Below are 15,211 nucleotides of genomic sequence, written 5' to 3'. Positions count from 1 at the left end.
CTGGAGAGGGGGTGACTCGGTGGGTGACGAAAGGACTGGCTTGACTGGGAAAGGGTTCCCCTGTTGGAGGAAAGTGAGAACTCTATGCCTTTATGCTTCTTTCCTGCCTCTGAGGCACTCCTGAGGAACTAGGAATGGGAGACTAATTCAGGGTCCCTTCTGAGGGCATTTCTGAAGGGGGAGTGTTTCTGTCTCTTTTACTCCTAAAAGGTTTTCTTGGGTTCCTTAGAATTGTAACTGATGCCACTGTCTGAAAACCTTGCTATTTGCTAGTTAAAAGAGGATTAAATGCCAGACTAGAAATTATGGGTTTTGAGAGAATGGCAGTAGGAGTGGTTCTGGGTCCCTGGATTAGCACTGTGGAAACAGGGAGAATGTTCTGTTGCCAGAGGAGCCTGGCCTTAGAGCAGACATCAGAGTTTACCCACTTCTTTTTTTTTCTTTTTTAAAAAAATTTTTTAAGATTTATTTATTTTTGAGAGAGAGTGGGATCAGGGATGGGGAGAGAGAGAGGGAGACACAGAATCCAAAGCAGGCTCCAGGCTCTGAGCTGTCAACACAGAGCCTGATGTGGGGCTCCAACCCATGAGCAGCAAGATGACCTGATCCAAAGTCGGACGCTCAACTGACGGAGCCACCCAGGTGTCCCAGATTTTACCCACTTCTTACTCACTGACTTGCTGCTTCCACCCAGTCTCATGGCCACTGTGGTGAGGAGGATAAGCCTGGACTCCCTTCTCTGACCTGCTTGAGGGCCTCTTGTGTGTCCTGCTGATCTGGGGTCACATACTCTGTTCTTGTTCTGAAACTCCAGGCTCTGAAGTGTGAAAATCAATTATAATTCTTAAAGACTTTATTCAGACAGACTTTTCTATTGTATTTTTATTAGAATCCTATTTTATTTCAGCTACAGTAGAGACAACTCTTCAGTTCATCCAAATACCATTAAGATAAAGTGAGCTTTTATAAGAATTTGGATACAGTATTCCTTTTAAGAAGTAGCCTTGTAAGCTATTATATTGACTAATTTATACTTTAAAAAAGTTATTGGGTCGCCTGGGTGGCTCATAAGCGTCCGACTTCAGCTCAGGTCATGATCTCACAGTCCGTGAGTGTGAGCCCCGTGTCCGGGCTCTGTGCTGACACCTCAGAGCCTGGAGGCTGCTTCAGATTCTGTGTTTTGCTGTCTCTCTGCCCCTCCCCTGCTCATGCTCTGTCTCTGTCTCAAAAATAAATAAAAACATTAAAAAAAAAAAGTTATTGTTTCAGTATTAACCATAGCTTAATAATTTAGTAGTGTAAACAGTTGTAAACAAAAGATTTTTAATGATCATGAAAATATTGAATCTTTTAGGATGAGCAATACTTTTTTTTTTATTTTTTTTTAATGTTTATTTCTGAGAGAGAGACAGAACATGAGTGGGGGAGGGGCAGAGAGAGAGGGAGACCCAGAATCCAAAGCAGGCTCCAGGCTCCAAGCTGTCAGCACGGAGCCTGATGCGGGGCACGAACCCACGAACCACGAAATCATGACCTGAGCCGGAGTAGGACACTCAACTGACCAAGCCACCCAGGCACCCCAGCATGAGCAATACTATTTTAAGAAAAAAATGTTACCTTAAGGGGCATTGGCCTCTATCTAGATGGTCTGAGAGAGTGTATTTGAAATGAAACTTTACCTGTGTGACCTCCTGCATTGCTTAGAATCATTACATTGCTGAGAAGCTGTTGAGCTTCCTTAAAAGAGAAATGGGGTGATGGTCCAGAACACAGTACAGAAAGAAGACTGGCCTGCTGGATGTTGGGCTCCAGAGAAGATACTAGTGGCTACTAATACATACAGTTCTGGGTCTGGTCTTCAGTCCTGCAGATCTAGAGAGAAGGCTTCCACCTTAGGGTCTCTAAACCCTCCTCTTCACTAAGCTCAGAGAATACTGAGTAGCCTAGACTCATCTAGTCTGGTGTTGCCTCCCAGGTCACCATAGTGTTGAGGTATGTCTTTGGTGAACCTGGTACCAGATCTGAAGTAGTTACAAGACCATAAGAGGGATCTCTCAGCAGTTGTAGGATCATCTTGTCAAGGACAGATGGACTGACTGACATTCTGTCGGAATTGATGCAGCGAATCCTGACTGCCTTTTTTCTACACTCATCTAGATGGGCTCTTCTGGCATTGACTTTTGGCCTCTTTCTCCATTTATTCTGTTTATTCTCATGCCCTTTTGCTAAGCAGTCCCCTGTCTCCTAGTTTTTTTTTTTTGTTTGTTTGTTGTTGTTGTTGTTTATGTTTGAGGGATGCAGAGAGAGAGCACAAGCAAGGGAGGTGCAGGGAGAACAGAGGATCCGAAGCAGGCTCAGATGCTGACAGCAAATAAGCCCAGTGTGGGTTTTGAACCCACAAACCATAATATCATGATCTGAGCTGAAGTTGGACACTCAACTGACTGAGCCATCCAGGTGCCCCCTTCTAGTTTTTTTCCTTAAAGACTTACTGATGTATTGAAATTGGTCACCATGGAGTTTTTCTTGCTCAGCAGGTCACTAGTACTCTCACATGACTTTGATCCTTTACTCATGGCTTTCAAGTTCATGTCTGAGAAGGCAGTCTTATTTTTCTTATTTTCAAGTCCTTGTACTTGTTGGGATGAAGGGGAGGGACCGTTTCTCCTTCTTGGAATCCCCAAATACCAACAAGAAATCAGAGGGTGGTAGGTGAGCTCTGTGAAGCCCAAGCAGTCAGTGGGGCGCTTTGCTAGGCCGTTCCCACTGCCTTTGTTGAGTGCCTACTATGTTTCAGGCATAATTGAGTGTTAGGGATATCGTGGTGAGCAAGGCAGACTTGGCCTCTGCCCTCATGGAGCTTGATCTTTTGGTAGAGGTAGGTATTAATTAAATTATCCCATTACATATAATTATAAACCATGGTAAGTACTCCAGAGGAGGAGAACATGTGATCGCACAGCGTTCTTAACCCAGCGACCAGATTTAGGGGGTAGAGTTGGGGAAGATTTCTTTGAGAAGTAACTTATAGGGAACAAAGAATTTTGAAAGGTGGGAAGAAAGGAGGAGAGCCAAATCTGAGGATGGAAAAGGATTATGTGTGAGGCTGTAAGCTACATGAGGAACAGGCACTGGGTGCATCTTGCTCTTTCTGTACCTTTGGCTCAAGGGTCCAGAAAATGCTCAGTACAGGTTGATTTATGAACTAGAAAGGCTCCAGGCAAGCTAGGGTGAGCACAGGGCCTCCCTGGAGGGGCTGGCTTCATGTCAAAGATGTATGGTTCCAATGTGGTCTCTCCCCCAAATGCCTGAGCTTCAGGGAGTGGCTTGGGGAAGAATAAACGTCTTCTATAGAGGAATCCCTGCTCTCAGAGGCAAGGCAGCTTTTTAGGTATTGAACCAATACAATCAAGATCATTAGTAATTGGACATCTTACATTAAATACTTAGAAAATAAAACCAGAGTATTCTGTGCTACTGATGATAAGAATATGAAGCAAATCAGAGCTTATAGTGATAAAAATAGACCTTTTCAAATCCCTTTAGATCTTCATTTTTCTTTTTTCTTTAAATTTTCTTTTAAAGTTTATGTATTTAGAGAGAGAGCACATGTGCTAGTACACACAAGCAGAGGAGGGACAGAGAGAGAGGGAGAGAGGATCCCAAGGAGGCTCCATGTTGTCTAGCACAGAACCTGATGCGGGGCTTGATCTCCCAAACCTCAAGATCGTGACCTGAGCCAAAACCAAGTAGGATGCTTAACTAAGCCACCCAGGCGTCCCCTAGATTCTTATTTTTCTTAACGGGAACATTAGGCTCTAAAACATTAGGCTCTCTGATGTCCAATGAGGGAAAGCCTTATAAAGAATGGGGAGTAACACTGAGAGGGGTGGGTTCTTTAAAGCCTTCTAGACTCCAGAGCTACACTAATACAGTAGTCACTAGCTATATGTGGCTATTGAATTAATTAAAATTGAATAAAATTTGAATTTAGTTACACAGTTGTACCAGCCAGATTTTAAGTGCTCAGTTAGCTACATGTGGCTAGTGGTTACTGTATAGACAACACAGACATCAACCATTTCCACTGCAGAAAGTTCTATTAGACTGTGCTGCTCTGAAGCATTTGAACCTTGTCCTAGGGGTAATACTTTGTAGAGAGGGTGTAGAGTCAGTGTCACCTGAGTGGTCCTCCTTCCTTGCCCCCTATGAGTAGTAGATGGGAGAGGGTGCTGAGATTCTTGCTGATGTTCTTACAGATGAAGTGTTGGGAACTCACTGGGTCTTCTCTCTCTTCTGCCTACAGTGTTGGAGAGCTGGCTGGACTACACTGGGGAATTGGAGCCCCCAGAGCCGCTGGCCAGGCTTCCGCAGCTCAAACATTGCATCAAGCAGCTGCTGATGGACCTGGGCAAGGTGCAGCAGATCGCACTCTGCTGCTCAACATGAAACTGGGCACCCAGAACTAGTGGGGGCACAGTCCTGGGGCACCTGCAGGAGGAGCTTTGCATATTTAAATAAATAAACCTAGCATGCCGAATGCACGTGACACCGACTGACTTCAGGGATCTGGGCAGGGGTGTGATGGACATTGGACAAAGGGGCCATTTTGGCTGCTGGAGGGCAGGGCACTCTGATCTTGAAGCCTACCAAGAAGGTGGCAAATAGACTCTTGGGATTCCTTTCTGTGCACATCGTTGAATGGAGAGTGAGTGAGTCTTTTTGCACAAACTTCACTTGAAATCGTGCCACTGATAAATGGAATGAGAGCCAAAAAAGTTTAGTCGGAAACAGTTGTAAATTCAACTTGCAGCTTATTTAATTGACTTTTTTGTCAGGGTGGGGCACATGCCAAACCTTCTGGTTTCTACCTGGCATGGATTTAGGCAGCAGGCATCATTTACATTGTTCCAGCTTCATGAGAATGTCGTGACTTCACATTCTGTGGAGGTTGGGAGGGAGCGGAGGCCTTGGCCGCCCTGCCTTCTCCTTAGGACTCTTCTTCACTTTTCTCACCACATGTCTTGCATGACTTCATGGTACCGGGGACAAGTTTTGTATGCTTTTACCCCAGAGTTGGCTGGGTTGTGTCTTTTGTATCAGAGCCCATACAGCCTGTGGAGGAACTAGAATCTCGCTGTAATAATCTAGGAGGAATTCCAAACTGAAGCAGGCAGGGTCTGGAACCCGAAGGACAGTGTTTTCTACCCACTTCTTAATATTGACAGCTTCCCAGTTCTATTTAATGTCCAAAAAATGGTTCCCAAAATTTTGAACACTTTTCACTGTAAAGATTTGTTACAAAGGATGTGGTTTGGGGAATTACCTTATTTTATATTGTTGTAAACAAACTTCAGATTCTACATGTGCCGCTTTTCTCCTTCCCAGAAGGGTGTATGTTCAGTAGTTGACGTTTTCAGAATTGTTTTAATATACTTTAACACTTTAGATTTCCTGTTTATATTTTTTTGTGAGGTCAAGGTGATTATGCTGCTTAAGGTCCAGGTACAGTTTGTACCTTTTGAGACAATATTTGTTAGTCTTGCAGGTTACTGTTCCACCTGTAATTGCTATATTGTTTTTCCTTGCTAGACAAAGTTAAAGAAAACGTTCCATGCTTTGAGGAAATGACCCCTTTCACCATTTAGTTTACTTATCACTAAAGGCAAAAATCAAAGCACAGTTGTCCATTAACACTCACAAGTTAATTATGGGTTTATGAATCTGTAATGTTATATGCTGCAAATATTTACTATGTAAACGTGAAGTAGCCATTATCTCTATAGCAATGACAGTATCTCCAGCGACCTTCGGAATGATTAGGCCTTTAAGGCACATAGGTCATTGTGGTCTTGAAGGCCTCTGTACCAAAATCTGTTTCAGGGAATGCTCTGTCCAGTGATTTCTTCACCATTTGATATAAAATGAATTTAGGACCAGTTGACCTGCTGTAGCTTATCCATCAGAGGGAATACGTGTGGCTGTGACATCTGTAGTAAAGCTGACGTGATTCCTCTACAAGAGGCTCTTTCCCATTGCTAACATTGGCGTTTCTGGTGGGGGAAGAAATGTTCAAGGAGTGTGCATGACATCTATATTTTGCATAATTTATCAGACAGCCACATTATAGAATTGTGTGTCTGAAAAGGGATGAAACAGGATGATTTTCTGTAGCCACAACTGTGAGGTATGATGACTGTTGTATTATTAGATTACTGATTTCTGTTTTCTGAAAATACATTTGAGCATCACATCTGGAGAAGCTACAACTTTAAGGGAGTCAATCTCCTGTCTTTCTCAAAAATGGAAGCAGAAACTGAATTACCCTAATTTTGCCAAGTGGCTGTTACTGGGTCTATTGTTTAAATTTTGTAAAGGAAATAATCCCATTTCACTCATCATGACTTTTGTCCTTAGGAAAGCAGGGATGACTCCCAAGTTCTGATAACCTCAATGTGCTTCTCTAACTTAAAGCCATGTTGAGGGGCTCCATCCCCAATTCCTGGGTCAAGTTGAATTAACCCCAAGTTGGAGCACTGGAAACTGTTATTTGCAAAGATTACTGTTACCGTTTAGAAATACGTACACTACCTAAGTTTTCTTTTGAGAAAAACTATCCACCTATAAAAAATTGCCTTGACAAAAACAGTTCTGGTTTGACTAATCATTTTGTTTCTTTAAATGGTGTTATGCAAGGTGGACCCTTGATGAGCCAACATTGCACTGTGGATACATATCTATGTTTACGCGCTATTAGAACAGAAGGCGCTGTATATAGAAATGTTGCTTTGAAGCAATATTTGCAAAACATGCAAACTTCTGTATCTGTATTTGGAAAAAAATAAAACAGGTTTTTGTTGCTATGTTTCAATCATGTTTACTATAAAGTTCTGTACCCTTTTAATGTGCATTACATAATTTTCTATAAACCTTACTTTTTAAAGGAAGTCTGCTTTTACACTGTAAACAGATTTATCTTCTGCAGGGAGGCAAATGCAAGCTTAAGATCCTAAATTCCAAGAAAGCATGCAAAATAATTTTGAATTCATCTAAGGGTCTTTAATAATTTCAAAAGTAAAATGCCCCTACACCAGCCTCTAACCCAGTCTGGCTCATGCTTTGTGGTGTGAGCTGCAGGCTTATTAAATTACAATTGTTGAGAGCAGTGAAGGGAAGATAGGTCTGGCCTTCCTCATATTAAGAGATGGCGCCCATTGCAATTGGGACCTTTCTGAGGCCAATCCAAACTGCCTACAGACCCCAATTAGTTCCTTCCTGGGTGGGCACAAGACTTCAGGAAGAGGAGGCTTTAAGATTTCACAACAGAGCTTGTGAATTACAATGTTGCCAAATTCTTCTCTAAGCAATTGCTCATTAAAAAAAAATAAAGGGAGGCAGTTGGAGAGACATTAAAATGAGTAGAACCGGCAATAAAATAATTCGTTAGTTCACACCAGTTGTTAAATCTTAGGGGCCTAAAATATGGCAGGAATCACTTTGGAGGCTTAAACCAAAGCTCGCAAGGAGCTCTCCAAAAGGACCTGCATTAAACACTAAAATAGCCCTCTGGCTTGGGTCTTTTGGGAAGCCCGTGCCCCAAGGGCAGGTTGATGGCCGAATTGCTCTTTGCCTGCCACAACCACTTTCCACTACCTTTTTAGGTAGGAAAACAAATTTCATATTCTAGTGTGACATCGGGGCGAATACGGAACCCAGAATGTTAAAACCCTCTTTCCGTAGACTCCCAACTAAACAAAGGAATCCCAAGTGGGGTCCTGTGAGGCGAGGAGAAAAATTTTCCAGATGCGGAGGCCCAGGCCTAGCCAACACGTTAATGATCCCACAAAACGAGCAAATGCCAAGTGGACAGAAAACAAAGGCTTTATTCTCATGGGCTCCCAACTTGGCCTCGCCACCAGCCAAAAAGGAGGTCGCAAGTAAATAGGCTCGGGAAAACAAACCTAGTAAAGGACGAACGAAAGGGACATATCTGACGACTGGAGCTGCCCAAAAGTCATTTCTCAGGAACGCGTAACGGAGAGCCAGGTTCAGCCCCCGGACTCGACAGTGGCCCCAGTCCAGAGAACTCCCGAGCCCGGCCGCCCGAAGCTCCGCCGCTCAGCCCGTGATGCGCACATCGGAGCGGCGGCGAAGCCGCCGAGCCCGCGCCGCCTCGGGCAGGATGGCGAGCAGCTGCTCCTGCACCAGCATCTCCACGATCTGCTCCTTCGTGCGAATGTCGGGTCGCAGCCATTGGCGCGAGAGCTCCCGCAGCTGCCGGAACGCCTCCCGCGGGCCTGCGGCATCCTGGTAGCGGAACTGCCGGAAACGCTGGCGGAACGTCTCGGGGCCGGGTCGGGAGCCGCCAGGCTGTGGAGGGGAGCGCGGAGCGGCTTCGGCAAGCGGCGGGGAGTCCAAGGCTGCGGGCCTCAGAGGCAGCTCGAGGGCCGCGGAGGCAGCCGCGGGAGGCGTAGGAATCCCTTCAGACACCGCGGCGCTGGGACTGGAGGGTTCGGGGGCAGACGGTAGGGCCTTAGGGCTCGACGAGGACGCCGCAAAGTTACGCTCCGGACCTGAGCTCAGGCCGGCTCCTTCTTCCTCCTCTGGCGGCGACTTGAGGCCCGCAGCAGCCGCCAAGCTCGGCTCCGTCGCAGCCATGACTCCTAACTCCGGACCTCACCCTTTGTTCCGCAGGCGTGGGCTCAGCACTGCGTCTGCGCGGGAGCTGGCTGAGGAGGGAGACGTTTCGCGCGTCAAGGCCCATCCCACAAGGCCTCCAGGCAGGCGGGCGGGGGAGGGCCGACAGCGCGCCCAGCTCACCAACTCCCCAAAAAGACTCGAGGCTGCCGGAAGCGGAAGTCTCCATTAGCTTCTAGGATGAGTTCGGCGCCAGAGGGCCCGGAAGCCGAGTCCCAGCTCCCGGAAGCGGCGCCCCCTAGCGTCAGCGAGTCGAATCAGGAGGTGGATGTGACGGGGGAGCGGCGGCGTTGCGAGCTAGGCGTGCGCTGGGCTTTTCTTCACGAGGGCTCCTCCCAGCACCAGTTAAAGGAGTCGGAGTCTGAGGAGGAGGAGAGGGAGGAAGACGAGCCGGAGGAGAAGGAGGAGCTCCGAGGGGTCTTTATCCACTTCGGCCCGCAGGTGATCCGCACCTACCGCTGCTTGCACGCCTCCTTACTTGACCCTGACTAGGATGATAGCGAGCCACGGTTTCGCTGGGGCCGGCCTCCGACCGGTGGCGGGAGCGGGATGGCGGGACAGAGGTCGGGCACTAGGGAAGGTCTCGACCCGGGGAAGTCCTCTCTCCCTCAAAAGAGGAGGGTAGTGGCACTTGCCTTATTGACAGGATGACAAAATACAAGGGTGTGTGAAGATCCCCAACACACATAGTAAGACTTGCCCCTGCCATGGCACAAAATGTATGCTCAAGAACTGTGCCATAATTATTTTTTGCGTGTCCTTTGAAACCAGGGGACAAGTGCCTCTGTTCTGCTTTTAACATTAAGATTAGTAAATAGACTGTAGATGCCTTGCCCCATATGGTGGCCACTAGCCGCATGGGCTTACTGAGTCCTTGAAATGTGGCTAGTCGGAATTGAGATGTGTTGTAATGTAAAATACACACAAGAAGATATAGTACCAAAAAAAAAAAAAGGTAAAATATCTCAGTATTTTTTACATTGATAACATGTTAGGTTGATAATATTTTGCGTATGTTGGGTCAAATAAAGTGTATTATTAAAATTAACCTGTGTCATTTTACTTTTTAAATGTGACTACTAGAAAATTTTAAATTATGTGTATGGTTTGCACTGCGGCTGCCTTGGTGGTGTCCCCCACTTCAGACTTGTTGAGAGGATTAAATCATTAAAGCCCTTGGAAAGAAAGGGCTTTTTAAATGTTTGTTACCGACTTCATTAGGTAGATTGCTATTTCTGAGCTACAGTTCTTTTATCTTTAAGATGTGGAGGTAATAAAATTTACCTCAGAAATCATGAGAATTCAGCGAGACAGTGCATATAAAAGCATGTAGCTCTGACAACCCTTCAGTAAGTGATATATTCTATTTGACAGCTGACTCACAATTATGTTTTGTATTGCCATTTCACAGGGAGGGAAACTAAGGCCCAGAGACAGAAGCCTCACGTGAAGGGTTTTGTATCTGCTTTGTGCAGAAGGAGTGGGCCTGTTTACTGTAACTTGCAATACACCAGCAGCCCTGATAGAAAATTTGCCTCCCCCATAGGATGTGCTCTCTTGGATAGGTAGAAGTGGATCCTCACAGAACAGTTTTCACAGCCTAAACACCTTGAAAGTCATGTAGTGGGTCTTGAATATTTTTTAGTTATTGACGTTTAAAATTGGGAGATTTCACATGCAAATCTGATCTCTGGCTTTTGTGAGAAAGTGGATGAGCTGAACACATTGGTCCCACCCACATTCCTGCCAATCAACAATTACCTAGAGCTGAGTAGCATTCTTTTAGACAAAGATGCTCAGGCCTGTCCTGGATGGCCTCAATCCCCACCACTCCTTTTTGTCTCTGAAACAGAATGCTGTTTATATTTACTATTGCTTTCATGTTGTTTTCCTTAAAGGTGATATTTTTCTTTATTTCCAGAGGTGGGAAAACAGAGGCGTAGAGTTTGTTAGGCCTACTAGCTTCAAACCTTTACTTCTGCCTCGTCCCTTGGCATTTTGATTCACTGCCCTGAGTGAACCAACCAACAGTCCTATTCCCTGGGTGGTAACAGGCAGTCAGTATCCAGGGCTAAGAGAGCACATCAAACCTTGCTGCAAGGATGAAGAGTCATGGAAGACTTTACTGGGGAGGAGAACTTTAAATTGAGATTCAAGAAAAAGGGTGGATTTAGGGGCATTCTAGGTAGAAGGCATTGCCAGTGCTGAGGCACAGAGTGAATGGGAGCAAAACTTTGTGGAAACTTTAGACTACAGGAGGGAGTGGCCAGGGTCTGGGAAAGGGATAAAAGCTGAGGTTGGAAGGTCATTTGGAAGTTAAATCATAGACAGCCTAGAGTTCCATGTTGAAAAATTGAATCCTTGAACTCTCAGGAAAGGGAGTGAACTCTGTGGTCCGTGAAATCACAGAATGTTAGATCTCTAGTCCATTCCTTGCATCCCTATTAGAATAATGAAATATTAGAAATGGAGAGATCTTGGAGATCTGCTAGAATTATGGAATGTTAGAATGGAAAGGACCTTAGACATCAAATCCAAAAATTAGATTCAGTTATTCTGAACTGTATGGGTGAGTAAGCCCCCAGAATCTGAAAAAAAAAAAAAAGTTACAGTATCTCTTCTGGAATTTTCGTACATCTGCATATAATTTCAGGTGGTTTCCAGATATCCTTGAACCCACCCACAGGGCCCAGGTTAAGTTTAAAATATATTTATATGTGTTCCATTCTCCTGAATTTTCCAGGTTAAGAAGTCAGTGCACCACAAGGAAATGGATTGGTCCAAACTAAAAAAACTAGTAAGTGTTTCCATGAGAACAGAATTCTTTTGACTTGTAGTACAATGTTCTTACCATATTAGGCCTTTTCATTAGCACTAGTTTGGAAGCTCACTTGGGAAGGGATCCTAAATGATGCATCTCCTATCACTTAGCTTTCAACACAAGGCCGAATTCCCAGTTGACTCTCAGGAAATGTTGAATCAAGGAAAGAGGCAAGCAGTTGGTTTCATCTCTGCAGGGGAGCTCTAATATGACTCCCATACTCTTTCAGACACTGGTGTCTTTTGATGGTGTACTGTTGACGGTTGTGGTATAGAAGCCTGGATACATTTTTTTTATATGGAAATAACCATAGATTCATAGAAAGTTGCAAAAATAGAACAGAGAGGTCTCATGCACACTTCACCCAATTTCCCCCAGTGGTAATGCCCTACATAACCATAATACAATGTCAAAGCCAGGAAATTGACAATGATAGAAGCCACAGAGTTTATTCAGATTTCACCAATTTTATAAGTACTCATTTGTATATGTATGCAGGCTTATGCAGTTTTATCATGCAGCTGTACCACAATCAATATCTAGAAACATTTGATGAGCACTAAAATCCTGTAACCAAACTAAAGTGAGTTTGACTTTTAATGAATCACAGAGACCACACCACGTAGAGTAGTCTCACAAAGTAAACTTTATTTGCAGCAACTAAGGAGATCATGGGTAATAACTTCTGAAGCTGTGACTCCCTAAGCAAAGATGAATGGATTCCTTTTATTTGGGGTTAGGATGAATATTTAGATAAGGAGGGCCTTGTCATCACATGTTAGAGGTGGGCATAAGATTGTGCATGCACCTTAAGGATCCACGCCTATACATGCAGTGTATATTATGTAAATGAGGCTTGTGCTCCTCCTTGAGTGGAGATTTTAGTATTATCATGTTTGTTTGTTTATTTATTTTTTTTAATTTTACTTTTTATTTTTTAAAATTTCATTCAAATTAGCATATAGTGCAACAATGATTTCAAGAGTAGATTCCTTAGTGCCCCTTACCCATTTAGCCCATCCCCCTTCCCACAACCCCTCCAGTAACCCTCAGTTTGTTCTCCATATTTATGAGTCTCTTCTGTTTTGTCCCCTCCCTGTTTTTATATTATTTTTGTTTCCCTTCCCTTATGTTCATCTGTTTTGTCTCTTAAAGTCCTCATATGAGTGAAGTCATACGATTTTTGTCTTTCTCTGATTGACTAATTTCACTTAGCACAATACCCTCCAATTCCATCCATGTAGTTGCAGATGGCAAGATTTCATTCTTTTTGATTGCTGAGTAATACCCCATTGTATATATATACCACATCTTCTTTATCCATTCATCCATTGATGGACATTTGGGCCCTTTCCATACTTTGGCTATTGTTGATAGTGCTGCTATAAACATGGGGTTGCATGTGTCCCTTCGAAACAACACACCTGTATCCCATGGATAAATGCCTAGTAGTGCAATTGCTGGGTCGTAGGGTAGTTCTATTTTTAGTCTTTTGAGGAACCTCCATACTGTTTTCCAGACTGGCTGCACCAGCTGGCATTCCCACCAACAATGCAAAAGAGATCTTCTTTTTCCGCATCCTTGCCAACATCTGTTGTTGCCTGAGTTGTTAATGTTAGCCATTCTGACAGGTGTAAGGTAGTATCTCATTGTGGTTTTGATTTGTATTTCCCTGATGATGAGTGATGTTAAGCATTTTTTTCATGTGTCAGTTGGCCATCTGCATGTCTTCTTTGGAGAAGTGTCTATTCATGTCTTTTGCCCATTTCTTCACTGGATTATTTGTTTTTTGGGTGTTGAGTTTAGTAAGTTCTTTATAGATTTTGGATACTAACCCTTTATCTGATATGTCATTTGCAAATATCTTCTCCCATTATGTCGGCTTGCCTTTAGTTTTGCTGATTGTTTCCTGTTTATTTATTTTTTGAGAGAGAGACACAGAGTGCGAGCTGGGGAGGGGCAGAGAGAGAGAGGGAGATAGAGAATCTGAAGCAGGCTCCAGGCTCTGCACTGTCAGCACAGAGCTTCACGTGGGGCTCGAACTTATGAACTGTGAGGTCATGATTTGAGCCAACATCAGACGCTTAACCAGCTGAGCCATCCAGGTGCCCCAAGATTTTAGTATTATAGTGAGGTGAAGGTAACAGTTGGTCACCCCATGGTCCATCTGCACAGGTGTGAGTCAGGATTGTGTTCAGACTGGTCTGGGTGATCTGGGCCTGCTGCAACTCTTTGTCCAGGAAGTTGTTATTGCTTGAGGGTTAGTTTTTGTTCCCACCACAGGGATGTTATGCCCCTTGGGGTCTTTCGCCTGAATTAAAGATAAGCTGGAAAGAAGAACTTAAGGAAAAATGTGGGACAAAGGTTGGTGAGTACAAGCAGGTAGGCAGTAAAAGTCGGGTCTTCGGGTCTGGCTCTGACAATCCCTTTATAATTGCTACCACTTTATAGTTACACCCATTCCTCTCCGCTAACAGCCCCCCATCCTTAGCTGCAGGCAACCACTAATCTGTTCTCCATCTCTATGATTTTGTCACTTCAAAAAATGTTATGTAAATGGAATCATACCGTAAGTAGCCATTTGGTACTGGCTTTTTTCATTCAGAATAAATCCCTGGAGATTCATCTAATTCATCTAGGTTGTTTCGTATGTCAGTAGTTTGTTCATTTTTATTGCTGAGTAATAATCCATAGTGGGGATGTACACCATGGCTTGCTTATCCTGGCACTGGTTGAAAGACATTTGCATTATTTCCAATTTGGGGTTATTCCAAATAAAGCTGCTATGAATTATTTTATAATATGGCTCAGATAAATCAGACTCTTTCTGAGCTTGGGGGTAGTAACTACCTCACAGAATGGCTCTGAAGAATCAATGAGGAAATATATGCAAAGGAACTGGTACCAGGTTTGGTATTATTTAGGTGTTCTTTAATTTCTTACATCAATGTTTCATTGTTTTCATCATACAGAATCTGCACATTTTATGTTATATTTATACCTAAGTATTTTGTGTTTTTAGTGCTACTACAAGTGGTATTGTTTAAACATTTTTAGTTTCTAATTGTTTGATAGTATATAAAAATACAATTGATTTTTGTCTAGTTACTTATATCCTGTTACTTCATTAAACCTGGAAACTCACCCCCAATGGGATTTGTTTGGTTGGTTGGTTGTTTTTTTTTGTTTGTTTTGTTTTTTAAAATTTATTTTTGAGAGAGAGAGAGAGAGTGCAAGCAAGGGAGGGGCAGAGAGAGGGGGACAGGAGATCCGAAGCAGGCTCTGTGCTGGCAGTAGCGAGCCCAATATGGGGCTCAAACCCTCGAACTGTGAGATCATGACCTGAGCTGAAGTTGGACTTTCAACCAACTAAGCCACCCAGGAGCCCCTGTTTCTTCTTTTTTACTACCAACCCCCCAGTACAATTGCCATTATTTACTTGTAAGAGTCCCAAGTTAGTTGCTGTTTGTGTTTTGTCCAAAGTTTTTAGTTGTAAGAGACGAGGGAGAGAGGCTGTAATGGGATTACTGCATCTTGCTTACCACTGGAATTCATTATTCATTCTGATGCTCAAATTATCCTGGATTTGACCAGTGGGAACCTGCTCATGTCCTTTTGTATCCTTTTGACATATGCCATCATTTTTTGAAATTTTCCTTAGTTTTAAGCACATTGTACCTTCCCCATCCCAGC

General features: G+C 43.8%; 2 protein-coding genes across 4 annotated transcripts in view; one reads left to right on the top strand and one right to left on the bottom strand.

The window, feature by feature from the left end:
• Positions 1–6,871, top strand: part of PHF20 (PHD finger protein 20) — a 169,954-nt gene extending 163,083 nt beyond the window's left edge. For all 3 annotated transcript variants that reach the window (XM_007073632.3, XM_042980477.1, XM_042980479.1), the window contains exon 18: positions 4,307–6,871. In XM_007073632.3, coding sequence (XP_007073694.1) covers positions 4,307–4,449 — 143 coding nt within the window. In that variant the 3' untranslated portion in view covers positions 4,450–6,871. The remainder of the gene's footprint in view (positions 1–4,306) is intronic.
• Positions 6,872–7,863: 992 nt separating this feature from the next.
• SCAND1 (SCAN domain containing 1) lies at positions 7,864–8,840 on the bottom strand. The gene has a single exon (XM_042980494.1). The coding sequence runs from the start codon at positions 8,656–8,658 to the stop codon at positions 8,119–8,121; it is 540 nt and encodes a 179-aa protein (XP_042836428.1). The 5' UTR covers positions 8,659–8,840; the 3' UTR covers positions 7,864–8,118.
• Positions 8,841–15,211: the final 6,371 nt, after the last annotated feature.

Source organism: Panthera tigris, chromosome A3, assembly GCF_018350195.1.
Source record: "Panthera tigris isolate Pti1 chromosome A3, P.tigris_Pti1_mat1.1, whole genome shotgun sequence".
NCBI lineage: Eukaryota > Metazoa > Chordata > Mammalia > Carnivora > Felidae > Panthera > Panthera tigris.
Note: the sequence above shows the minus strand (reverse complement) of the source record. Positions and strands in the feature narration are given on the sequence as shown.